We start from the raw sequence: 26,347 nt of genomic DNA on the forward strand, positions 1-26,347 counted from the left end.
AATTAAAGTATATTTAAAATTAGAAACAGACCTTTAGGTGTGCCATGGTTTTATTGAAATGGTGAATTTGTGTGTCAGTGAGGTTTGGGAGAAGAGCTGGTGGGTGATCCCTGTCCAGGTGCCTGCACTCTCCATAATTAACATTTTTAGCAGTTTGTCTCGTTATCCTGCAGAGGGCTCTGCATCCCCGTGGATGCCACAGTGAATTCCAAAGGAATTCCTGTCCTGTGCAGGATTATCGTGACAGGATCCCCTCGACATGACAGGTACATCCAGGGCTGCTTGCTGAAGAAACTGCAGAATCAGATGTGAAATGACACAGAGTGAGGCTTGTAAAATATAAATAAACCTCAGCGTTCTGAGAACTGAAATAGGAAAGTTAAATATGGTTTTTAATCGGTGCCAGAATGACTGTGGTACTATGGAGCTCAAAAATGAAAGGAACTTTAGTTAAAAGTTGTTAGTTCAAAAGCTATCAGGTGTGGCAATAAGGGGATATTGGGTTATGGGTGTCACAACAGTATATTTTGCATATTAACAGCCACTCTCAAAAACCCCTTACATTCTTTTTTTGGTGTTTTTTGAGCTAGAATTTGTTGGCAGGTAGTGCTGGGGTGACACTGCCATCTGTGTTATAAGAGGAATTTGGATATGGGGTCTTCCTCAGGTTCTTACAATGCTGCCATCCTGCTTTTCCTTCCCAAAGGCAGAGCACAGATCAGGAATGTGCACATTCCTGACAGCCCCTTGTCCTCTGCTCCTTGGCTTCCTGCTCGTGCTGGGAGGGAGAAGGAGGAGAGGAAAAGGTTGTTTTTGTGCTGTCCTCTGAACATCTGCCTTCTCAGAGAGGAGCAGCCTCAGTGATTTCAGCCTTCAGGGCTCCGGGGAGCTTTGCAAACCAAGCACATCAGTGCTTCATTTAGGAGAAACATTCTCCTGGTTTTCAGTCTCCACGGAAATACTTGCAAACAGGCAGCTTATTTTGGGTAGAATTATCTTTCTGGCCTTAAGACACTTATTTTCTTTTAATATTTTGTTGCACATGAGGTCATATTCCTTGGAGTCCAGGATGTGTCAGCCTCTCAGACACAGGACCACAGTGCAGTGATTTATTGTCACAGTGTATTTACAACCTGTTGGTCTTCTGCAGTAATTTCATTAATGAATCCTCACTTATTAAACCAAGTACTAGCCTGGGAAAAGCTGATACTAAATAATGCTGACCTATAAAATGTAGTTGAATTGCATGGATAAGTTGCATGTGCAAATAAGTTAATTTTTTATACACAAATGTAGGGTTTGTCCTGAACCTGCAAAGGAAAGATTCAACCTAAATAGGTTTTTTAAAATAATAGTTAACATTATTGGACTTTTGGCATCCCATGATTACAACAAAAATTATTTTGTAATACATGCATTTGTTATATACCCTAAACCCCTCTGTGTCTTTCACCAGCTTTCAAATTGTCTTCACTTTGTGTTGTCCTACAGAACCAAATCTGAATGAAAATACCAAGATAACCCAAACATGGCTTGAAAGTCAGTTTTCCATATAGAATTCTAACTGTAAAAGGCAAATATATTAATACTCTGCACCATCCAGTTTGTGCCTTTTAAAATTCATACCTAAAACCATGAGCCTTGCTTATACTGCAAGGGGTTGGGAGATGAAAGGAGTTTTCTCATTAATTTAGTATATATATGTATATTTTTATATATACATATATATGTATATAAAATATACATATATATGTATATTTTTGTATATATCTATTTTTTAATCTCTATATATGTATTTATATATGCATACATTCAGTGCATACTCAATTAAAAAATCAAAATCAAACCACACACATCCATTTAATTCCCCGTGTTCTGAGGAAGCAGAACTAACTCTGTCCCACACAGGTTGGGATCCTCTGTGCCAGGGCTGTGTCCTGCCCATGGATTGGGCATAATTATAATTATAATAATGTTATTGAGTTTGAGTTTCCAGAGAATTTCCAGAGGAGCCGCAGAGATGCTCCAAGGGCTGGAGCCGGGCTGGGACACCTGGGGGTGCTCACCTGGACAAGAGAAGGCTCCAGGGAGAGCTCAGAATCCCTTGCAGGGGCTGAGGGGGCTCCAGGAGAGCTGGAGAGGGACTGGGGACCAGGATGGAGGGACAGGACACAGGGAATGGCTCCCACTGGATCCCTGGAAGTGCTCAGCAGCATCCAAAGGGGTTCTGCTCCTGCTCTCAGTGATGCTGATATCAGGGATTTGGGTGCTGCTCCTCAAAAAGCTGAATCCTCCTCCTCCTCTTTGCTCAGGCAATGAGGTGGGTTCTGTGGGGAACAGGGACTAAAAGATGATTTGGCAGCATTTGCTGCAAATGGGCAAATTCAGGCGTAGACACAGCAGATTGTAACCTTCAGTGGCACAGTAAATCTTTCTAGTGTACAGCAAGCCACATGTGCTTAGTTTTAAAAGCATCTATTTCTTGAATGCTGGAGAAGAGCCCAAATTGTGTAGCAAATAAAAATAAATTCTGGAAATTGGAAAATAAAATAGGCAGAATGGGGACACGACTGAGGATGCAGAGTTCCTTTGCCATGAGAGGTTAAATGGTTTTTATATGTTCTATAAATTCTGAGGAGGAAGGGTTAAATAAAAATGAAGGAATATATAATATAAAGTTTCACTTTGTTTGATATGAGTCATTCCTGGGGTTTATATTAATTTTCTTTGATCTTGTTGAAGGAATCTAATTCAGTGTTTGTTACTTTGTATTACAGGCTTTTTTATTTTTCTTTTAAGACATATCACTGACTTATTTATGCACGTTTCATATCACAGTATTTTTTTTGTGCTACATTTTCACATCATTCCATACTTTGTGTAGTGTCTTGAAACACCAGAGAAGCCTGTGATGCAGCCTGAAGATGGTGACAATGACAAGAAGGTGCAGAACAGTCAGTGTTGTGAGAGGGTCAGTCAGGTAGGAGCATTTTGGGACAGTGCTGTCTTCTCTGCATGCCTTTAAAATGTCTTCATTCTCTTAGAGCATAAAGTATTTTGCAAACAAAACATACTTTTCTTGGTTTCTGATTTTGTTTTCAACTAAATGTTTTCTTCTGGAAGCTTTTTCCTGTATTTCTGGGCTGGTTTTGCATTCAAGATTGCTTTCATTGTTTTATGTTTGAGTACTCACAGTCACCCTGAATGGGGGTGACAGAGTCCCTTGAAATTGTGTTCCTTTACATCCACTCAGGTTGATCTCCTGCCTCCATTGCAGGCAGGCCTGGAGTACAAATTGTGTGAGATTCACTTGCTGTGATTGAGGCAAAAATCCTGTAGGGGTTGAAATGCTTGATAACTTGGTAAATGGTAAACTGCATTTTATACAAGCAGGAATCTGCTGGCCTCTCAATCTAATCAATGTGAGATAAAGCATCATGCAATCATAAAATAACTCAGGTTGCAAACTGGTTTGTAATGTTGAAGAAGGATGATATTTTCCTCTATGAAATCTGTAATTTCTCTGTTTACCAGGTATGCCTTCAAGTATCTTTGGATTTTCCATGTGAGGTGGATAAACAGGTAAGTGATGTATTCTAAAACTCTTTTGGCTCTTGTTGCTGATGGGAATTGTGCCCAGATGGGCCCAGATTGAGTTCTCATGTCATTGCTGCAGATTTTGATTGTTTAATTGGGGTTTGAATGGCTGTGGAGATCCCAGGTAGAAATCCCTTGGAATTTATATAACACATCCATGCTGTTTTATACAGAAAGTTGGCAGCTTGTGAATGCTTCCAAGTTTTGTCCTGTCCCAGCCATCAGGGCTTGAATCTGGAGATCCCAGGACAGAATCTGTACTGTAAATACAAATTATTCAAAGCTGAGCTAATAAAATTGTTAGCTGCAGTCTGCAGGCAACATTCCAGAAGTTTCATACCTCTTGTTAGATAAAGACCTTCAGGGAAATCTTCTCACTCCTTACTAAACAACTGATCCCTATGAATTAATCATATGAAATAGATGGTAATTAGTTTTTCTATTAATAAATAGTCAGCAAAATGTCTGTGGGTGCTTCTTAATGTAGATAAAGAGCATCAGGAATTACAGAACCTGATTACAGAAAGATTACAGCCCCGAATTTAATAGAACATTACATACCTGTGTAATAAGACAATGTTTGCAATTTTTTAACAGATAACTCCATCAGGCTATTCAGAGAGTTTCTGCAAAGACAGACATTATAGGAGCCCAATTAAGCCTCAATTTGAGCATGATACAACTGACAAACACTTGAGAACAGGAATGAGTGAACATGAAACAGAAGAGAACTTGCTCACATCTCCTCTAAGAGAAAATAGAACATCTGTGCTGGAATCTACGTGAGTATGAGGGATATGCACTGCTTTTGACAGTATTTCTATTTGAGAAGAGAATAAGGTAATTTTGCTAAAGTGAATTTAGATAATGGCACTGTCTAATTTACCTGAGAGATTGGCAAGGCACCTTCAGAGCCATTTTAGTCTATCATGCAATTAAGTAATTAGGAAACATACTATCAGTAGAAATCCTTAAAAAAAAACCATTCCAAGAAAGAAACTCTGCAAAGTTACTGATCCATGGAGCTTTAGTGCAGGGACTGATTGTTTCCAGGGTGAGGTCTAACAGAGTCAAAGGGCTTAGTTGACAGTAGCTGCTATTTTTCTTGAAAAAAACCAAAATATCTGAGAGCACAGGCCAGTGAAGAGTGGTGTGGTGGAAGGGACAATACTGCTGTAAAAACAGAGTGTAAAAGGATCTAAGGATGGAGGAATTTGAGTTGGTTTTACAGGGATAATTTTGAATGGATGGTGCTGCACATCTGGACAGGGCTTTGCTGCTCTCAGTTTAGGGGCTTGGTGCTGTTTCCTGCACTTGACTAAGGGGTTATTCCATGTGTAGGACTGGCTGAGCTATGTTCTCAGTTCTTGGGTAACTTTTTATGTAGGAGAAAACACTTGTGGACCTAAATCTATCCAAGCCCTACTGGCACCCCTGGAATTCAAGAGTGTATGTGTGTGTGTGTCACACTGGGATTTGATCAATGCCCAGCTGAAATGCTCATTTCCATAGGAACTGGGCAATGCCATGCAAGGAAAACCACACACCCTGACTGATTGACCCCAGTTTCATGCTCACACCATTTAATCTCCTGGTTGAGCACTGAGTTATAGTTTGCTGTAGATCATTCTCATGTTCCTTTCCTTGTCCTGTAGCTCCTTTTCCTTCTCTAGTTGCTTTCCTGGTCTCTGGACTGACTATGTGCAGAATTCTGTGACTTTTCAGTGCTGGGAGCAGAATCTCCAGTGGAGTTACACAAGTCAAACCCTGATTTCTGTGTTCACCATGCTGCACTTGGCTGCACTCAGGCAATTCTGTACTTTCACATTACTATTTAAAACTCTCCCAACAGGCATAAATTGTCTTAGTTGTCAGAGGAGTAGTTAGTGGTGAATGAGGAGATAGTACTCCCTTAGAAATGAAGAGAAAACATTGTTTATTTGTTATCTTTACTTAAAAGTTGGCTAATGAGTAATTCTAGCACCGTCATCTTTACCACTCTAGTGTGTAATTTTTCCTGTGTTCAAGTATAAATGACCAGGCTGATGGGTGATGAGCCTGTGCTTTGCACAGCTGAATTCTCACTAATGCCATTAGATGCCAGAGGAAGCCATAAAAAGCCTAGTTAGCTTCTACCATTTCAAATGCTAAATGATACAAATGCAGTTGTTTAAAACTCTGGTTTATATGTTTAATGGCACAAACAGCTCTCTGTTGGACACATGAAATTGTCTCTAGAAATTCAGAGCTTGCTTGTGCTTTAAATGCCTCTTATTTGGCTTCAGTTTCTCTTAAAACATTGCTGTCCATGAGCTGCTAGTTATCCATGGGGCAGTTTGGTGTCTGTAATGAGCTGGTATTTGCAGGCTTTTTGGCTGATTTCTCACTTTTCATCTTCCCTGTTCCATTAGAAACTCATGGAGGAGGAGATTTGCACACAAAATCAACATCAGGGCTAGGAATTGCAATTTGATGGTCCTTGTGGGTTCTTTCCAACTTGGGCTAATCTATGATTATATGGTCCAGAGTCTGGTGTGCTGTTGGTATAAATTAACTTTTAAGGTAGAGAGTAAACTTTTTGAAAATCCATTCATATTTCTTATATTTCTGTGTTAAATAGGAGAAAAACCATCATGAGGCAATTTATGATATAATTCATGTTGTGAAAAGGTTCCAAAAACTCTTTTAGTGAGTAATTCATTAGTGAGTAAAAACAAAACCTCCTGGGAATTTCAGATATGTCACAACACAGCAGAAGGGTTTCTTGGAAGGTATTTTTGTTTGCTTAAATAAAAATCTAAATTCATGTCTCTTCTCTCCTCTTTCCTGAGTGTAGCAGACAAGAACAAATGAAAATTGTAAATGAACTGTTAGATCATCTGAACACGACAGAGGAAGAATGTTCAAGTGAAGATATAGAGAAAAAGGATGAAAAAGATCTTAGGCAAATGATTATTCAACTAAGAGCTCAACTCAAACATTTCAAGCAGGTCACTAAATTCTTAAAGCAGCGAGCAGAATTGAAATCAGCTTTTGATGGGGAGGAGAAGCTTTATCCAGATGCAGTGCCACAGATTAATAAGGCGAGTCAGTTGTTGAAAGTGGAATTGAAAGATGCAGCTATGCAAACAATGACTTTAGAGAGTAATGTCATGAGATTCAAACATGAAGGCAAAAAAGGAGCCTCAGAAGAAAAGTCAAAATATTCAAGATTAAATGCAGAAGCAGAACATCAGCAAGAAAATGTGTATAAGAAGGGTGAACAGCATGAAAGACTTTCTTTTACTAGAACAAATGAAGTAAGTTTATTCTCTTTTTTGTACTCAGGGAATGGATGTATAAAAAGGGAAAAATATGTTTCATTTCTAATATTAAATCTTGCTTTTGTATGAGTTTTAATATTAGGAAAAGAGATGTAAGCCAAATATATTTTAGATAATTGTTCTTAATGTTCAGAGCTTTTCATCTCCTACTTCAGCATGCTTTAGAACGTTAATTAATTGAATTTCAATTCTCCCTGGGACCACACACTCGTAAATATTACAGCTTTTGGAAAAAGAGAGTCTGTGTTTCTTGTTCATAATGTACACAACTAGAGCACTTGGAACTGATGAAGTCTAAGTGGCAAAAGTGTTCTAGAAAATTCCAGATATGCATCACATCTGGGAGCAGGCTGTGGAGGGGTCAGTGGGACACTTCCACAAACTCAAATCTCAATTTTAGGGTTTTATTAACATCCTCTCATTGTGTCTTGCTTCCTGAGAAGTGTGGCCAGGGGTGCCCTGTGGCACGGGGACAGTTTGCTGTGTTTGCTGTTCTGGGAGTGCAGGCTGCCTGTGCTGGGGCCAGATGAGTTTTGAAGCCTCCGTCTGCAGGCAGACTGTGATCCCAACCAAAGAGGTGGGAAAACAGTGTCTGCTAAAGAGTTCTGTGTATTGTTTCAGCAGCAGTGATAGAAGTGAAGTTGAAAACTCTTTGAAGATCTTGGCTCCTGCAGAGCAGACAAAGGGGAGCGTTGCTTTTGATTTTGTGCACTGCTAACAGGGAATGTTGTAGCACCTTCTGCAAAGAGTGGTTTCCATAACTTTAGTGATCAAGAGGTTTCTGAGAGGTAGCAATTAGGAGTGGCTCATTTTTATTCTGGCTTGTTCCTCTTGGGTTCATTTTTCTGAAGGAAGGGGCTTGTAGATGAAGGGATGTTGATAAGGCTTTGTTCTGGGCATGAAGTGACAGGACAAGGGGGAATGGCCTGAAGGTGAAGGAGGGCAGGATACTGAGATATTGAAGATGGGATATTAGGAAAAAATTCTTCCCTTTGAGGGTGTGAGGCCCTGGCACAGGTGCCCAGAGCAGCTGTGGCTGCCCCTGGATCCCTGGCAGTGCCCAAGGCCAGGCTGGATGAGGCTTGGAGCAGCCTGGGATAGTGAAAGGTGTCCCTGCCATGGGAATGAGGTGACCTTTAAAGTCCCTTCCAACCCAAACCATTCCATGATTTTCTGATTCTTTCTGCAATTTTTTCTCTTTTTCAAGTTCTTGTTTTCCCTGAGTTTCAGTTTGCTGTTCTTATTCACCATTTTCCAGATTCCTCTCTGGTTTAATCAGTGGCACCCTCAATGCAGCCCCTGAATGAGTTGCTTTAAAAGCTTTCTTGTTTGGACTAATGCACTGTATCTTTAGCTTTGGAATGGCTTTTATAAATAATTTGATGTAGCCAGCTGAAGTGGCCTTTGGGTAATCTGGGTGACAAATGTGTCTGTGCCACAGCCCTGAGACAGCTGGAAATGGTTTGGTGTTATTAAAGCAGCTTAGTTAGCTGGAAGTTCTGGATTTATTTTGCAGCCTGTGAAGGATACTGTTCTCATATATGTACAAAAGGAATTGAGGGTGGCATTTGGAAAATGGAACTTGCTTTTTATGATTTTAAATTGTGTAAAGACTGTAATTGCTGAGAAGTGAATGTGGAAAGGTATTTCAGAATGCATTGGGTGGTGAAAGAAATTAGGGGACTTAACAGCACTGGTGGAGCAAATGAACAGCAAAATTATAAACTAAATCTATCTGAACATGCCATTATTGGTTTTTATTATTATTACACACAATTCCATAACTCTCATCAACACATGGCATGCTTTTATCTTTTTGGAGACAGCTCTGGTTTATGCTGTGGGGTTTAAACAAGGAACATTTATTTTATGCTGAGTCTTCCAAAGGTGAGAGGCTAAAATGTAGTGACTTAAGAAATGCAGCTTCCCCCAACTCCAGTGAGGAAATGTCTGTTACAGCAGGAAATGGGAATCCTTCAGAAGCAATTTATAGAGTGGATGGGTGAAGAAAATGGTTTTGTTCATAAAGGATTTCTCTGTGGCAGAATAAATGTCCTCTGTGGCTGATGCAAAGTTATGCTGATTTTCTCAAAGCTGTGGAAGTAGGACATGTTGGGTGGAGACTGAAGGAAGAAAGGAAAATAAGCTTAGGAGTTGTTGAAAAATGAGAAGGATCCTTAGATTAAAAAAAAAAAAAAGGTTTTAAGGGAAAAAGTTGCTGGTCTGGCAGACATTTATGATATAAGTGACAGTGGGAAGTAGCAGTTAGAGAGGTCAGTTTGGGTGAGAAACTGTTTTCCTCAGGCAGCCACAAATCCAGAGCTAATTGATACACCTGGTGGGTAAAGCCTTTGGTGGGCACTGCTGGATTTGCTGTCCTGCTTCAGGAGCTGGAAAGTTCCAGATGCATGAACAGCTGGGACTTAGAGAAAATTGTACCACAGAAATGGGTGTTTTGCCTCTCTGAATGTTTATTTCTCATGTAGCCAAGGGTATTGCAATTTTATTTTCAAAACTAATGTGACAGCTGCCTGATTTTACAGGAGAATTTTTATTTTTCCTGGCCTGTTTATACTTCCTACACTTGGCTGTTACACACAAATCACTAACTCCCTATTTTCTTCCATCCCTTTTTCAGGCTGACTCTGCTTCCTTGCCCAAGAAATCCAGGCTGCCTGTGCTTGTGAGATCCTGCAGGGCATTAGGAAATGTCCCCTTGAGCTCCTGGCTGCAGAAATCAGCTCCAGGAGCACAAAATCCTTCCAGGGCACCTCCTGAAGGTCTGAGAGCCTGTGAAATACAAACCAAACCATTTCAGGCACAGCCTAATGGAGAGTTACTGCATGAGTCTGGAGCTGGAAACCTTCCAGGGGAGCCTGCACAGGGAAACACATCAGGGAGAGGTAAAAAAAGAACAAATCTGGTGACTCTGGCCCTGCATGGAGTAGGACCTGGAGTATATTGCAGTATATAAAGATGATCTGCATTTACTTTCTCTTACAGCAGAAAGTAAATGCAGATAATCTTTACATACTACAATACTGCTTAACCTTGCAAGTTTCTTGAGTAGACAAATATGTGTAGACCTTGGAAAAACACCTTTTTCTCTGTTTGCCACTAAGATGTAAACCAGATTTTGGTAGGACAAAAAGTGCTGTGTGCATTTGTAAGGTCTGTAATAAATGGCAGAATACAGGGTGCTACATGTGCACACATATATCAATGTTTGGGTAAATTAAAAATTCCCTTAATAAGATGCCAAATTTAATGAAAACTGCCTGTAATGGAGAAAAGAGAGTATAAAAACCCTGATTTTGTTTATGCTGGATAATTAAACTTTTCCAATATTCCACTGATCAGTCAAGTCAGCTGTGTCTGTTCCCACTGTGGCTGGGTTAATTTAAACTCAGTTGTTGACAGAATACTATGATCAGCAAAGTATGACAAATTGTAAGACAGAGCAATGGGTATTAGATGAAGATTTGGGTGATAGAAAAATAAAAATAAACTTAGCAGTTAGATTAAAAACTGAGGAGGGGTGTGAAGGATAGGTAAGGGAGGGTAAATATAAAAATAAAACTCAGACCAGTTGTGAGTGAGCCACTGTCAGACCCAGAGGCTGCAGAGAGTCTTGTTAAAAATAACATTATTGTGGTGAGGCACAGATATGGTACAATTTGTTGTAAATACTTTGGGTGATGGGACTGGAGCAATTAATTCAGATTGGTGCAAAACCCATGGAGAATCCTGAAGGGCAGGGCTTTGAATTAGATCCTGAAGGAGTCAGGAGCTGCAGAGCTGTGATTTCCTTTCCTCTCTGGTTTCTTCCCCTGGGTAACAGCTGTGCTGCACACTTGCTGATTCTGAGACTTGCTGCAGTGATTGCAGCAGATTGCTTTGTGATCAATGCTCACACTGGAGAAACTTCTAAGCCTTTTCTCTAAGCTGAACATAAAACATTTAAAAATGCACTAGAGATTGATTTACTGTTCCATTACAAAGGGGACCTACAAATGTTTGTCTTCATTTGTTAGTGGGAGCCTTTGCAATGAATTCTGAGGGGTTGCCCTTATAATTAGTTCAAGTATTTAAAGATACTCATATTATCAGTAAAGATTTTCCTGTTCCAAACTGTCAGAGAACCAGGTTTGTGTTTATGAGATGTGAGGGTTTTTTTACTTTTTTTGATTTTATTTATTGATTTGGTTGGTTGGTTTTGATTTGGTTATTTTTAAACTATTCCCACTTATATTTTTTCAGTCTCTTACTGATTTCTCTTTTACCTTTCCCCACTGTTGTCTCCATTTTCTCTTTTACCTTTCCTCTCCAGTTGTCTCATTGCCCAAACTGGATGATACTGAGACCCAGGTGGAGTTCCATGATGTTGATCCAGGTACAGAGGACAAGAAGGAAAATGTGAAGGACAAAAATCAGCAAAACTATCAAGGTACAGCATTTATATGGTACAGAATTAAAAAAAAAAAAAAAGGAAATTTAAAAGCTTCAGTTTCTTCTGAGTTATACAAAATTGTAAATTGCTTCAGGTAATCATCTCCCTTGCTGTTATTTGTGGATTTTAAATCTGGTTTTCTTAGCTGCCATGGATTAATTGCTCCAAGAATCCAAGTTGGTCTTTCAGGGTTGTGCTTTCAGAAGGGCCAGTGGGATTTATGAGTCTGGTTTCCAGTAAAAATAATGAGTTGTATGCCTGACTCTGATCTCTGTTGCTAATGACCTCACTTCTGAACTCCTCTCTGAATTAAATGTTTGTTACTGCTTCTCCATCTGGTTCTGAACTATTGGAATGAAGCAACTGAGTGATAGAATTTTGCTTATCTGAATTATTTGAAGGCATTCAAGTAGGCTGAAGCCTAATGGAATCATTTAATGAAAATGTAAATAGACTCAGTGCTGTGTGTTCCACGTTTGTGCATCATCCATTAGTCTTTTTGGGAGGGCTTGAGTAACCTGGATAGCCCTGAAGAGTGCAGAGGATTTGGCCAGTTCTGTAATGCTTTGGTGTGCAGGGTCCTGCTCAGTGCACCCTGTGGGGGTGTGGACACAGGGAGCTCATTAGTTCTCCTCTTTAATTAGAGGCACTCTCGCATTATAAACCATAGCCAGTGCTCTGATCTGGAATATCTTTGTTAGGATCTGGTTTTATTTTCTCTGTTTGTTACCTGGAGTGATGCATGGAGTCAGGGTTTCAGAGTTTACTTCACCTGGTGTTGGGGATTTTTGCCATCTGTGTTACTGCAGCAGAAGTTCATGAATGCAGTTTTGCATTCCCTGCTTGTGTCCTCCAGAATCCATACACAGGCATTTTCCTGGAAACACTTCTTTCCTTTGGAATGCCACACAAAATGAGTGCAGAGAACATCCTCTAGTCTTGATATCAAATCAGAAATGGTTTGGGTTGGAAGGGACCTTAAATCTCATCCCATTCCCTCCCTGCCATGGCAGGGACACCTCCCACTGTCCCAGCTGCTCCAAGCCCAACCTGGCCTTGAACATCCCAGGGATGAGGCAGCCACAGCTTCTCTGGGCAGTGCTGATATCCCACAATCACAGCTTCATTTTATTCCAGCTTTTATATAATATTTATTTTTATTCTCCTGGTCTTGGGTTTTCATGCAGAGCTGCTCCCCCTGAGTTTTTGTAGTGATTTACAGCTTGAACCTGGACATTCAAATTCTCCATGGAAACCAATTTGAAAGTATTGCAACCTGTCTGAAAGATCAATGAATTGGCTCCCAAAAGGGAAGTTCTAATTCAAAGTGATCTTTTGCAGAACTAATAGAAGGGGAAAATTTAATTTACTGGTAACTAGAAAATAATCATTTTGTTGGCTACTTACACCTACAGCCCTCAACATGCACAGAACTCTAAACATGGATCATCTGTAGGAATTTATGGCTTTTATTGGGCTGAATCTGAGGTGATTGCATTACTTAGGGATGGCAAAGTCACCTGAGAATGTGATGTTCATATCAAATGTAAAACCTTTAATACCAAAACCCTTTAGTGGGGTTTGTTTAGAAGACCTTTTAAAAAGAAGTTATTATAGCCTCCTTTTCAAATCTGACTATTTTGTTGATAGTCTTTTTAAAATTCCACTGACTTTATGCTCCAATTGATTTTGTATAGATTTTTGAAGTGAGGAGAAGAAGAATATTTAATTAGAAGCTTTAGGAGGAACCATGTGAAATCAGAGTCTCCTTTGCCTCATGTTTGAGGTTATAATTTTTTGTGGCTGGAAAGGTCTGGGCTTGATCAGTGCCTGATTCAGGAGAGCATACAGCAAAAGAAATTTTCAAGCATTTGGGAAGAGAAAGTTGGTTGTATTTTGAGTATTGTTTATTTGAAAGGTAATAAAGGTTTTGAAGTACTTGATGTGCAAATTGAATTAATGAAAAATCATTAAGAGAGGTCAAAAGTCCCAAACTAATAATGTATAGCTTGTAATTACCTACATTTTGATTCTGCTGTTATAGAATTGAAATAATTCATCCTAGTGCTGTTAAGAACAGAATGTCAGATAAAGAAATGCTAATATTCACAGACAAGCCTCCTGTTTTTCAGAAATGCAAAATCATCATAGCATTAGCAGTGGGAATATCCAGAGTTCATTAAAAGAGGTGGATGAAGAGTTTTATCCCATGGGACACGAGGACACTGACTCTGCCCCTGCACACTCAGACTCCAGGTGTCTGTGTGCTCACCAAGGGAGTGGAGCAAGAGCTGATGAACTCCAGGGCTGTGGAGCCACAGAGGACATAGAAGAATTGAAACAAAGAGTTAAGAATATGCAGTCTGAGCTTGAAAAGTACAAAATGTTCCTGCTGCAGCTGCAGGGCTCTGAGCAGCTCTGCTTCAGTGCTGGTTCCAGTGGGGCTGTGAGGGATGCAGCCCTGCCTGGGGAAGGGTTTGTCACACAAATACAAGGTACAGCCATGGAAGGAGTCCAGACATCCTCTGGTGTCCCTCAGCTGGATTTGGATGAGATCCACACCAAAACCAGGGATTCTGAGTCTCTGCAAGCACCTGATACGTGGGCAGCACAAAACCTTAAGGAGCTGCTGTTGGCCAATGAGGCAGAAGCTGACAAAGAGCAAATTGTGAATGTGCATCTTGATGAAATGTATCCTCTTCAGAGCAGTCTGAGGGCAACATCACCATCCAAGTGAGTAAAACTGCTGCTCTTTGAGGTTCCCTTTTGTAAACAGCAACACCAAATAGCATAGCAAGGTGAGATGAGGATAATTTTATTCACAAGCGTTGTTACAGCAAGGGCTAAATTTCACTAACATTAGCATAAAGGAACTGAAATGTTTTGTTAAAAGACCCCCTAAGTACAAAACTGATAAATCTGTGCCATCATCTGTGCCAGGCACATCTGTCTCTCCCACACCTCAGGCCCAGAGCTCTCTTTGCTGTGAGAGCTCCTCTCTGGAGCTCAGATCTCAGTTACCTGTGGGACAGGCTCACCTCTGTCAGCAGAGCACCACAGTCTGCAGCACTCAGGGTGTTTTCAGGTGCCAAATGTAGGAAAATGGAACACCTCATTTAAGACAGAAATGTTTTTGTGGGCAATGGGCTGGCAGATTGGTGCTGGCCCTTCTGTTTGAGTGCCCAGACTTGATGTGTAAACATAAGATGTTCACGCTCTAGTTCCAATTTATTTTGCAGTTGAGGGCTGTAGTGCCTTCCTGTGAAGGATGTGAGAGGAGATAAATATAGAATTAATGAATGAAATTTTATAGCATAAGCTCATAAGCTGGAAAATCATTTATGGGAGGCTGAAAAGAATCAGTCTTGGATTTTGTATGAGACTTGGGGCAGCATTTTGGCTGCATATGTAGAAATTGCAAACATACAATGGGGGATCATAAGAGTGAGCCTTTTTTAACATCCACCCTCCTTTTCTCCCTTTTAAATATTGTTATTGTGCTGAGGGCCTGTGGAATACCAGAAATTGTAACAAGGAAAGGCATTCAGCCTTGTGCCTGTCTTCCAAATGCTTGAGTGGAAATATTTGAGGACAGTGAAGAACCACCAGCATGGACTATTGTGTGTGTCTGAGGCTCACTGGTGTAAAATACAGTGGTATTACAGAGTCCATAGCAATTTACATCCCTTAAAAATATATCTCATCCATTTTACAAACAAAGATCCAGCTGTGAATTAAGGGATGAGACCCTGTGGATCACTGTGAGGATTTTATGGCCACTGTCTAGGACAATGTCATGAGTCACAAATGACAGACCCCAAAATGAGTTATGCATCTCTTCCTATACAAATGACAGTAAAAATGCTGTAACAATAGATTCGGTTTGATTCCCTGCATCTTTTAACATTTTCTTTTTTCCCTGCTAATGGATGATTCTGGAGAAAGAATTCTGCCTGTGGTACAGACAGTGGCAGTACAAAGGGGATGCCTACATTTGCAAGTGTAAATTCAATAAATAAATTCAGTTGATCTCACTTGAAATTTATATCCTGGCTTGTGGAGTACAGGAGTTTGGGCACCACAGTGATTGTCATTGTTTCTTGCAATACACATGCAGAGATGTGGAGAATTTTCAGACTGGGTGAAATCATCAGTTCAGAAAGTCCAATACTATGGTTTTGGCAGGAAATAAAGTTTCAGAGAAGGGACAGTTGTCTGCTTCCATAGGGAGTTAAGAAAACCACAAAACACCAAGCCAAAAAAAAAAATCCCCAACCAGTCAGGAAAAATATGTGTATTCTTGAAAACAATTTACATGTATTCATTCTTAATTAGTTTAATTTGGCACCTCTGCTGCCATCCATGTTCTTTCCAAGCAGGCCATCAAGTCTTGGCCCATTTTATAAATGATGCAGTTAAGTGAAGGAGAATAATCTCTAAATACCAAACTCAACAAGCAGAGACAATACATCTCTCATTGTGGCTGTTAAAAGCATTTTAAAACCAATTTGAACCACATAAAATTATAGTTTAGGAATATAAACTTAATTCCCATTTTATTTATATTTAAATGTCATTTATGGCCAGCAAGGCTTTACAGCTAATTTCATTTTCTCAGATATGACTCGTTGGTTCACTCACAAGTTCGGGAGCTGAGCTTCCAGTGCCAGCAGATCAAGGAGATCCGCTGTGGCTGTGCCACCTACCACCAGCACCTCAGCAGCCTGGTGAGGGCCTTTGAGGAGCTCCTGCAGGCCAGTGATGTGGATTATGATCTGGCTGAAGGCTTCCGTGAGCAGCTGAACCAAAGTGTGCTGCAGTTTGAGAAACTGGAGATGAAATTCCTCTACGGTGAGCAGCGATGTTTGTGCTTCTTGTCAGATCCATGAACGCCCTGGAAATGGGATTTTATTTGGTTGTTGGTGAAAGGAAGCTTTCCTTGCTGTTGGTTGCTTTAGGATGGGTTATGGGGAGGACTGTCAGGGAAGGTAAGATTTTTATGATGCACAAAGAATCACAGAATTGGAAGAGACCTCTGGAGATCATCTGTGGTGATGTTCAGAGGGGTTCTTGGATGAGGGAAGAGACGAGGATCTGACTCCATGTTTCAGAAGGCTTGATTTATTATTTTATCATATATATTATATTAAAACTGTACTAAAAGAATAGAAGAAAGGATTTCATCAGAAGGCTAGCTAAGAATAGAAAAAGAATGATAACAAAGGTTTGTGACTGACTGAGACAGTCCAGACAGCTGGGCTGTGATTGGCCGTTAATTAGAAACAACTAACATGGGCCAATCAAAGATCCACCTGTTGTATTCCACAGCAGCAGATAACCATTGTTTACATTTTGTTCCTGAGGCCTCTTCTCAGGAGAAAAAATCCTAAGGAAAGGATTTTTTATAAAATGTGTCTGTGACAATCATCCAGTCCAAGTCTGTGCCAAGGCAGGGTCACCTGGAGCAGGTGACACAGGAACATGTCCAGGTGGGTGTGGAATATGTGCAGAGAAGGAGACTCCACACCTGTTCCACCCTCAATGTAAAGTTCTTCCTCATGTTTAGGTGGAACTTCTGTTTTACTTTATGGCAATTGCTCCTTGACTGGGTTTTGCTTTTGTAGCTGTACTCTTTATTGACACTTGCTGTTTGGGGTCACCTCAACACAAGCACATTTTAACTGCCAAAAATATAGTGGTTGTATAAAAGTTTTGTTACACATAGCTTCAGGTTTTCCTGTTTCAGCCAGCTGACTGTTGAAGACACTTGAGACATGAGTTAGTGACATGACATGACAGGACATGAGCCTGGCAGAGCTGGGGTAACAGCTGATCTCAATGATCTGAGATGTCTTCTCCAACCTAAATTATTCCATGATTTTCGTAAGGGATCTGCATCTTGCTGCCTGCTAGTCTGGCTGGTGGAAAAATGTACACTGCCTTTCATAAGAGAGCTAAAATACAACCATGTTTTGGAAAATGAGCATCACAATTGACATTTGGCCCGAGAAGGAAGAGTATAACCTGCATTCTGCCTTCAGTCTGTAGTTTGGAGGAAGTTAGCAGGAAGGGGATGGAAAAGGGATGCTGTTGGGAGGAACAGCAAGCAAGATCTTTTCCTGGTGTCACAAGTGCTGCTCTTGCTGACCCAAAGAACCAGCAATCCTTCACAGATATCAGCTGCAGGAGCAAAACCCCTGAGGAGCCTGGATGGGGACTGACCCTCCCATCCCCCTGGAGCTGCCTCTGCTCAGCCCCATGTGGGGCCCAGCCACAGCATGGTCTGTGTTCTGCCTTTCACTGCACATCACGGCAGGATGTTGCAGTTTTGATTGCTCATATAAAGCAGCTGTGTGTGAGAAAAAGGTATTACAGCCTTGTGTCATGGCAGGGTAATAAAAGATTGAGTGTATTCAACGATTTCGGTGGCTACAGAGTTTCCTTGCATTGCAAATGAGAAGACTGTAGTGAATAAACATTAAATGCCTTTAAACCAACAGATGGTATCCTATATACTATGAAAAGTCACTGACAACTGAGACAATTCAATATATCTAACACAATGGTGCTGCATTGAATCACACATTAAAGTAAAATGATGTTTGTAGGGTTGTAAAGAACATCCAGTGTACTAAGAATTGACTGTAAAGAAGAAGCATGAGCAGCTGTCTGTCTCTGCATTTCCATCCTGACCTTCAGTTCATTCCCCTGAAATTTCAGCTGTGCAACTTTTCCCTGCCACTTTTGCTTAATTGCACAAAAATTTTAAAATAGGGGGAGCCAAGGTGACACCACCAAGCTCTTATTTCTTTATTAAAATTAGAGTCTGAGTCCAGATCTCTTGCACTGAATTGTGCCTGTGCTCACACACAATTCCACAGAGAATGTTGCAGGCAAAATCCTGTATGTGCTCCTTCATTAAGGATGACTGGTTAGCCTGACTCCAAACCCAGCACAAAAAATCCAAGTGCAATGGAATTTCTTTTATATAAATGTTATTGAAGAAGTAACAACATGTGCCTGTAATCCTTTTGCCATGTAGCACAATTATTTCAAATAGGTATGCTAATTAAAACACCAAGGCAGTAAAATCTGGCATCTGTGGTTGGTCCCTGATAATTTTTTTGTGAGTTCCAGAGCAAAGCTATTGCTTTGTTGCTGGGCTGTAAATGGTTTTGGTCATGTACAGCATTTGACACTAATACAAAGTGTGCTGGTATCTGTTGACTCCTCTAATTTCTCATTAATTTAACACTCTGTATTTAAATAGAGTAAGATGGAGGGGGAAAATTGTAATTCTCAGTGTGTGTTTTTAATCAGCTGTTTCTGCTTTGCAGGAGAATCCATAGGTACAGAAGTCACTATACTTTATGAATTAGCTCAAAGGTAAGAGTGCAACTGAATGTTTAGCAAAAATATGGTTGTTTCATCAACTGATAAGGATACTCCATGTTTTGTAGCATGTTTAGCTGTTTGGCAGGGCTGTGCTTATTAATATCTATTTTGTTAATAAACCACCCATTGAAAACAGATTAAGGCTTTTTTCCCCACTTCTCACCAAGCAGGTGAGAGGCTGAAAGAGAAACCCTGTGCCACCAGGATTGTTCTTTTCATGAACAGCAATAACCATGTCCACAACCCAGTGTGGTGCATGCTGAGACATCCTGGTGCAGGTGCCAGGGGGGACAGTCCCTCCCTGAGGGTCCCCACGCCCTTGGGGCTGGCTCAGGGTCACTCCTGTGCAGATCTGCTGCAGTTCATTGTTGTCACAGCTCCTTGCTGCTGAAGGTGAAGAGAGCAGGTGTTGTTGTGCTGTGTTTGTTGGTTTTCTGCCAGCCTGGGATTCTTCAGTGCTACAGAAATGCTCAGCTCCCTGTTCAAGGCAGCTTGAGGTCCCCTGAACACAGAGGTGACTGCCTGGTGCTGGAAAATGCAAAGTAGGCTGGAGGGCCAGTGATTGTTCCTGCTGGATTTCAGTCTTGATACAACCTCTGATGTGCAGTGGTTTTTCATGCCCTGTCACATAAATTTACCTGTAAATCAGTGTAAATTTGGCATCCTCTATTCACTTTCCAAAGTCCTAGAATAACTTTTATACTTTAAACCATTTTATTTGGCACAAAAGGAATAATGAGAAGAATGCCACCATGTACCAACATCTGCAGGATGAGTCTCCTGTGCCATCTGCTCTTCACAGCTCATCTGACTTTGATTTGTCAGAGAAGTCTCCTCTTGGCTCACCTGAGCACAGGCATGACCTGGAAGGCCAGCACAGCACACTGCCACTTCTGCCAAGCAAGTTTCCTCCAGGTAATGTTTTTCCCATGGAAGATTTGCTGGATATTGGGAAAAGCTGATAAATAACACACAAGGGAACTAATTAAGAAATAATGAAGAAGGTTTGTCTGCCTCAGCTTTCCAGTTCCTTGCATAATCATTGCAGTTTCAGTGATGAGGCACACAGAGATGGCAGCCATCTGAATTACCTTTTTTGAGGCAATATAAAGTGTGTTAGTTTGTGTCCTTGTTGTTTTAAGCTACCAGCTTTTACTTTGCTCCAGACACTCTTTAAATAGACAAGTTCTAAGGTGAAAATAGACAATTGTCAAGAGATTATTATGTGGGAAAGGAGAGATTTTCCAATTTTATAGGAGCCAGTGTTGTGTTTCCTTGAGAATTGTTAAGTGCTGCATAATTAATAAGTGGTGTCATGTTTGACCTGGATAGTTCCACTAAACACAAGTGATGCTTGCAGTACTTTATCGGCAGCAATGAAAATTTAATAGCTGAGCTGGCACATCCTGTTCAGGGAGAAATATTGCAGAGCAAACCAGGAGTGTGTGACATGGATAAACTGACACATCACACACTGACAGGTAGAACAGATCTGCTCCTGAGGAAGGATGAAACTTGCAGCCAGTGGAAGAAAAATTATAGAATAGCAAAGCAAGAAGGAAAAGGTACAGTAATGAAACTTGATACAGGAGATTTCTTTACTGTGGAGTGCATTGTGTAAGTCAAAGTCAAATTTCTCTCTGAGTTACTCTGGGAGCTTCCTATTGTTGTAAGGAAAAATGTGTGCTGGTGGTGTGTGGAGCTGCATTGCAGACCTTTGGATTCTTTCCTCAGTACAGGGAATGTTTAAGTAGATAAAATTGTTATCTATTCCACTTTTGTAGGAAGAAGAAATCTGAAGAGCCTGAAGTTGAAAAAAGTTAAAAAGTTAAAGCTTTAAAGTCTTTAAGTTAGAATGTAGAGTAGGAGTTGTCACTGAATGCATGGTTTGAGCACTGTATAGGAAAAGAGGTTGTGGAGTCAGATATTCAATATCTGCCATTTTTAACAGCTCTGTGTCATCTTCTAGAATTAACACCCATTAGATTTGACAAGAGTACATAGTGTAAAAGAATACAATCATCTGCTCTAAATAAGAAGTGGTCTCTTGCTTTATTTAGAGTTATTAATGGAGCATCTGCAGGAAATTAGAATCCTGAGACAGCGTTTAGAATATTCCATAAAAACTAATGAGAGGCTGAGGAAGCAGCTTGAGAGACAAGTAACAGACAAGGAACTAGATCAAGGTAAGAATTCATTTAATGAGAAACTGAATCCATCTTTCCTGCTGAGAGCCTGAGGGATCAAATGCCACTGGAAAGGTTTGGAGCCAGTGCTCTCTGTTCTGGTGTTCAGCATCTCTGAAAGCCAAGCTCTGAGGTGGATTTAAAGCTTTTCACAAGTAGCCAGCTTTCACTAAAGATGCTTTTGGAACACCTTTTGAAGCACCTCACCCCTTTATTTTTCTACACTTTGCTTCACTCTCCTTCCCACCTTTTCCCCCATAGGAAAATTGATTAATATGCAATATTACTCTGACTGGAAGCAGGTTATAAATACAGACATACTTTCCTTTTCCTCAGTTCCACTGGTATTGACATTAGATTCATTATGTTTTACATCATCCCCATGATCCATTTCTGTTGTTGTTTAAATGGAGGCAACCTGCACATGGCAGTTTGCTTTCAGGGATAATTTACAGTGATGGAAAGCTGGATAAAAAGCATCCATTTCATTCCTGAAGTATTTACACTGCTGGAAAGGCATTCTGTGCTTGTGAAATAACCACACTGAAACACTTCCAACTCTTTTACAGCTTCATAAAGATTCTGGCAAGGGCATCCATTAATGCAGTGAAAGTATATTTTCTTTATAAACTGTCTTAAGCCTTCCATCTGTCTTCTTGTTGCCTTTGCACATCTACCAATGTGTGCAGGAGAAATTTGGAAAAGTAAAGGAAAAAAAGCAGCTACCTGTTAGAACAGCTCCTTTTTGTCACTGTGTTCTTGCAGTTCTTGTTTCTCTCTGTATCAAAGATCTCTTTCATGCTATCAGATATGCACATGCTCTCTTGCTAGTGAGGCTCCTTTTTCCTGATAGATGAGCTTTCCTTGACTTTTGGTGTAAAAAGAAATCCTGAAGTGAAGCTGAGGGGATTCCTAAGGGCAAGTGGGAACGGCTGTAAGCTGAAGGAGGGCAGGTTGAGATGGGAAACTGGGGAGGAAGATGGGATATTGAGGGTGGGCAGGGCCTGGCACAGGGTGCCCAGAGCAGCTGTGGCTGCCCCTGGATCCCTGGCAGTGCCCAAGGCCAGGCTGGAGCACCCTGGGACCATGGAAGGGATTGGAACTCATGGAACCTTAAGGTGCCTTCCAACCCAAACCATTCTGTGCCTTGCATTCAACATTTTTGCTTTTAACTGAATGTCCTTAGTTTGTTTTCCTTTAAAACAATTAAGTTGTAACATACTTAATTGTTTATGGCAACCTGCTGAATTCATGATATTGAATTGTTTGTTCAACAGAAGTTATTGCATAGATTTATTCTTATGCTAAGTCTCATAAATATTGTATGGCTCCATATACACACATCTGCCCACTGTTCTTGCCATGTTATTTTTAATATTTAGATTCTTTAAGTATTTAAATGCCTCTGGGCTTCCAGTATCCTATAAATGACTGAAATGCTGGTAATGACTACATCATTCCTGTAGAGCTGGGGCTTGCAGTGCAAGTAGAACTAAAATAATTGCTTCAATAGTTTCAAATGTTAGGCTTCAAAATAAAATCAAAGGTTTAATTTTGAGTGTCCTAGGTTTCAAATGTTCTTAACAGCAGTTAACATTAAAAGGGGGTTTGTTTGCTGTTTTTAACCCACGAGTAGCTGATGTTTCTACTCAGACTTCTTTTCAGCTTTTGAATGCCTTTATTTTGCTTTCCCTGGGACTGAATATCTCCTTCCCCATTGCTGTGATTTTCAATAGTGCCTTTCTTTCAGTCAGTGTTTCCTTTGAAACCTTCAAGGTGTGCTTCCTTCGCACTCACTTTTTCAGCACAAAACAGAATGAGAACTCAAGTGTATTGCAATTGTGGGCCCTGATGCTCCACTTTCCTCTGGTTAGATGGACCTTTGCCTCTGTGGGGAGAGTAATTGATGTCAGCAGGACTCTGCACACAAGTAGCAGCCTCAATAGTGGGTCAAATTGTGGGATTGTGGCCCTATTACCACTGGCTCTCCATTATCCCTTATTATGTAAGATAACCAATAGTTATATTCTAAAGCCTTTCAGTAGAACTGCAATAGCATAACTTTTCAAATAGGATAAAGCTGGGTGATGGGCAATAAATTAAATTAGAATCAAGATGAGACCATCAAGCCTTACCACTTCAACTTGGATTGCTTTGTTAGAGTCTGAAAGGAGAAAGCCTTTTGAGTTCACATAGCTGCCTCAACTCTTTAACATACAGATAGTAAAATGCCATTAGTGCCAGGCTTCCAGAGCCTTTGAGTCTTTCAGCAGTGACAAGAGGTTCATATCATGGCACACTACATCCCAGTTAGGTAGTGGGTAAAAGCTTCAATTGGGATTACAATAAAATGAGATTACTCAGAGGAAGTGCAGCACATCAAATTGAATTGAACTGCCAGAGCTGAAAGGCATCCTCCTCATACATTCAGCTAATTTTTTCTGCCAGCTGGTTATTTCTCTATTAACCAAATAGTTGACACTCATGTACTTATCTCAGGCTTTAAAGTGTGGGAGATACTGGGATAACCAATCAGCTGAAAAATGCTTAATTTAATTTAATTCTGGTGGGTCCTGAAGTGTTTTAGTGGCCATGAGAAGGTCACAAAGGGCAATAACAATGACTTGAGTTGCATTTCAGTGGCAGCACCTTGGGAGTGGGGTGTGGCACTTTGCAGGCTGTGCTGCACCAGTGCAGTGCACTGGGGATTGCCTGGGCTGGGATTTAACTGCTGGGTACAGGATTTAACACTTAGAGTCACCTGCCTCGTGCAGCAAGGTCCTCAGAGCAGGATTCATCACCCTTATGTTTGTCAAAGTCAGATATTTCACTCCTGCCAGTTACCCAGAGCTTCTTGGGGAGGCTGTGGAGGGAAATCCAGCCCCTGGAGCACAGGGGATCTCATCCTCAGAGACGAGAGGAGACACAGGGTGAGTTCAGCTCTGGAGGGGCCTGTTCCTCCCATGGCTGCTGATGGGTGATCAGGACTGGCTTATTTATCTAAATGTTAGAAACACGGATTTAAGAGGGACAAATCTTCATCCCTGTGATCATAAATGGGCTCTGAGTTTGTAATGTGAGGCCAGAACAGTGACTCCAGCCTTGTGCTGGATCTCTCACCAGACTGTTTACAAGCCTCCCTGCATTAACCCCTGTGGATTAGCTGGTGGAATCCCATTGTTCTCTCACTAAATACAATGGACCATGAGCAGAGCAAGACTAAAATACATGGTAAACCCTCCTACAGTTTTCTTTTCAAATCATGGCAATGTCACAAAATACTCCTGCATTTTGTCCTGTTGGGATTTTAGCTGATAGGTGAAGACTGCCAGGGATAATTCTGCAATTTTAGTAATGGTTGCCCAGCAATGAGAGGCACTTGTGCTGCACAGGGCTTTGGATTACTTGGCATTAACCTGAGCTGACTTTTAGCCTGTAGTGATAACCTTCAAAATATATAGGGGAGAAATAGCTTTTATAGCATGTTTTTCTGCAATTTTTTAAATTGTTCTTGTCTGGAAAGTTTAATCTTTAATGACCTAGAGATGACTCATAAATCATCTTTTATGTATATATTTATAGGTTCTGCAAACATTTTTATCCATGGCTCAGAGCAGCATAATTCCCTGACTTCTGAAATACATTTCCTGAGGAAGCAAAATCAAGTTCTGAATGCAATGCTAGCAAAAGGATCTAGAGGTAAAAATGTAAACTGTTCTTTACAGGAGTAGCCTGCAACTCATCCCAGATCAGGAAACAATAAAGTATTCACAGTCCACTCATTAAATTGACTTAACCATTCTTTGCACCCCTGAAATTCCATGCTCAACCATAAACATTCAGGCTGGGATTAGCAATAATGGACTAGCAGCTGGATAGTCTCTGAAAAAGCTGATTTAGTTAAAAATCATGGCCTTAGTGCATTGTGGGCATTGCAGATACCTTGTGTTTTTTCTTGTTTCAGATAAACAGAAGGAAAATGAAAAGTTAAGAGAATCTCTTTCTAAGAAGGATGCAGTCATTGAGCATCTTCATGAGGACCATGAATGCATGAAGAAGGAAAACGAAAAGTTGCAAAAACAAATCTGCCAAAAGGAAGATGAAATCAGATACCTGACATGTCAAATTTACAGCAGTCGCAATGAACTGAACAGGTATTGATTGTGTCCACATTTAAAAATTCATTTAGAGAAGAAATTGTCAGTGTGACAGGCATCTGTTTAGCCATAGCCATTAATATTAATGAGGGGCATGGATATATTCAAAAGGCAAGGGAAGAATTATGGAGGGAAAGAGGAATGGATTTTAGATTTTGAAAAAAAAAAATAAATCAGAATTTAACCCAGCTGTTTATTGGGACTTAACAGGTTGCAAACAGAAATTAATGTGAAGCAGCATCAGATCTCTGAGAATGAGAAGTTGCTGCAGTCGCTGCGGACGGAGATCAAGGTGTATGAGAAGCTGGAAGAAGCAAGAAGGAAGGGGACAGGTACAAATGCACAGTTGGCTCTTTGTGCCCTTTGCCCTTGCACCTCCTCCCTCTGAACATGCTCTTGTCAAGGGCCAGGAGGGCTGGGTCACTGTTCTTTGCTCCTGCTTGTGTCTGCTCTGCAAAGAGAGCTGACAATGTGCTGCTCAGATGCTTTCTCCTTGGGGTGGCTGCAAGCCTGAGCTGTGTCAGATGTTGAGCACACACCCCCAAGTTTCCTTTACCTTTTTAGCTAAGCTAAAAACCAGAATTGAAGAATTAGTGGCTCAGGCTGGATGAGTTTCCTGGGGATCTTAGATATTTATTTGTTATCTAAAATCCTGCTGCTGCATCCTTGCAGGTCCTGCTTACCCAGGTACCTTCTGCTGAAGATGGAGGGAGAGGCTTCTCCCTGGGGCTGGCAGAAGTGCTGGCACTGCTTTCTGAATTAGGTGTTTAATAATTTCATGTCCACTTTGCTGTCCCTGAAAGTGAGAGGAGGACTGGAGCTCCCCTGAGTTCTCCCTCCCCCTTGGAAGCTGTGCCACCACGTAGCTGTTGGTGTGCTGAGGTAAAGAGTGGGATGCTTTCATTGCTGAAAAACCCTTACCACATCCAGCAAATTTCCCACTGGAAGTTGTTAAAAGTTGATTTTTTTCTCCCTGCTGCTCCATGTTATGCCCTGCAGCCACTGGTTTTGCTGCCTGGCTGAAGCAGAAGAGCCCTGTGGGGACGGGGCTTTGAGGCAGAGCTCAGGGGTGGAAGGGATTCTCCTTGCAGAGCTCCTGGTGTCATTAGAGAGTGGCAGCACCCTCCTCATGGAGCTGAGCCCCTTCCCTGTCTGGAGAACACCCTGAACAGTTGGATTTCAGCAGGAAGCAACGCAGGGAGTTGTTTGTGTACTGATCTCTTTCTGTGAGAAAGCAAA

The 26,347-nt window shown here is 40.9% G+C and overlaps 1 protein-coding gene across 4 annotated transcripts in view; it reads left to right on the forward strand.

Moving 5' to 3' along the window:
- CDK5RAP2 (CDK5 regulatory subunit associated protein 2) overlaps nucleotides 1-26,347 on the forward strand; it is a 70,271-nt gene that overhangs the window by 31,738 nt on the left and 12,186 nt on the right. For 3 of the 4 annotated variants that reach the window (XM_064727671.1, XM_064727672.1, XM_064727675.1), the window contains 14 exons: nucleotides 2,885-2,980; nucleotides 3,535-3,582; nucleotides 4,195-4,379; nucleotides 6,434-6,896; nucleotides 9,559-9,823; nucleotides 11,251-11,367; nucleotides 13,503-14,103; nucleotides 15,989-16,221; nucleotides 18,708-18,756; nucleotides 19,496-19,680; nucleotides 20,826-20,951; nucleotides 24,534-24,650; nucleotides 24,916-25,105; nucleotides 25,319-25,440. In XM_064727671.1, the coding sequence (XP_064583741.1) occupies nucleotides 2,885-2,980; nucleotides 3,535-3,582; nucleotides 4,195-4,379; nucleotides 6,434-6,896; nucleotides 9,559-9,823; nucleotides 11,251-11,367; nucleotides 13,503-14,103; nucleotides 15,989-16,221; nucleotides 18,708-18,756; nucleotides 19,496-19,680; nucleotides 20,826-20,951; nucleotides 24,534-24,650; nucleotides 24,916-25,105; nucleotides 25,319-25,440 (2,797 nt within the window). The remainder of the gene's footprint in view (nucleotides 1-2,884; nucleotides 2,981-3,534; nucleotides 3,583-4,194; nucleotides 4,380-6,433; nucleotides 6,897-9,558; nucleotides 9,824-11,250; nucleotides 11,368-13,502; nucleotides 14,104-15,988; nucleotides 16,222-18,707; nucleotides 18,757-19,495; nucleotides 19,681-20,825; nucleotides 20,952-24,533; nucleotides 24,651-24,915; nucleotides 25,106-25,318; nucleotides 25,441-26,347) is intronic. The other variant, XM_064727674.1, reaches the window with a different exon arrangement.

The sequence above is a fragment of the Zonotrichia leucophrys genome, chromosome 17 (genome assembly GCF_028769735.1).
Source record: "Zonotrichia leucophrys gambelii isolate GWCS_2022_RI chromosome 17, RI_Zleu_2.0, whole genome shotgun sequence".
NCBI classification, from domain to species: domain Eukaryota; kingdom Metazoa; phylum Chordata; class Aves; order Passeriformes; family Passerellidae; genus Zonotrichia; species Zonotrichia leucophrys.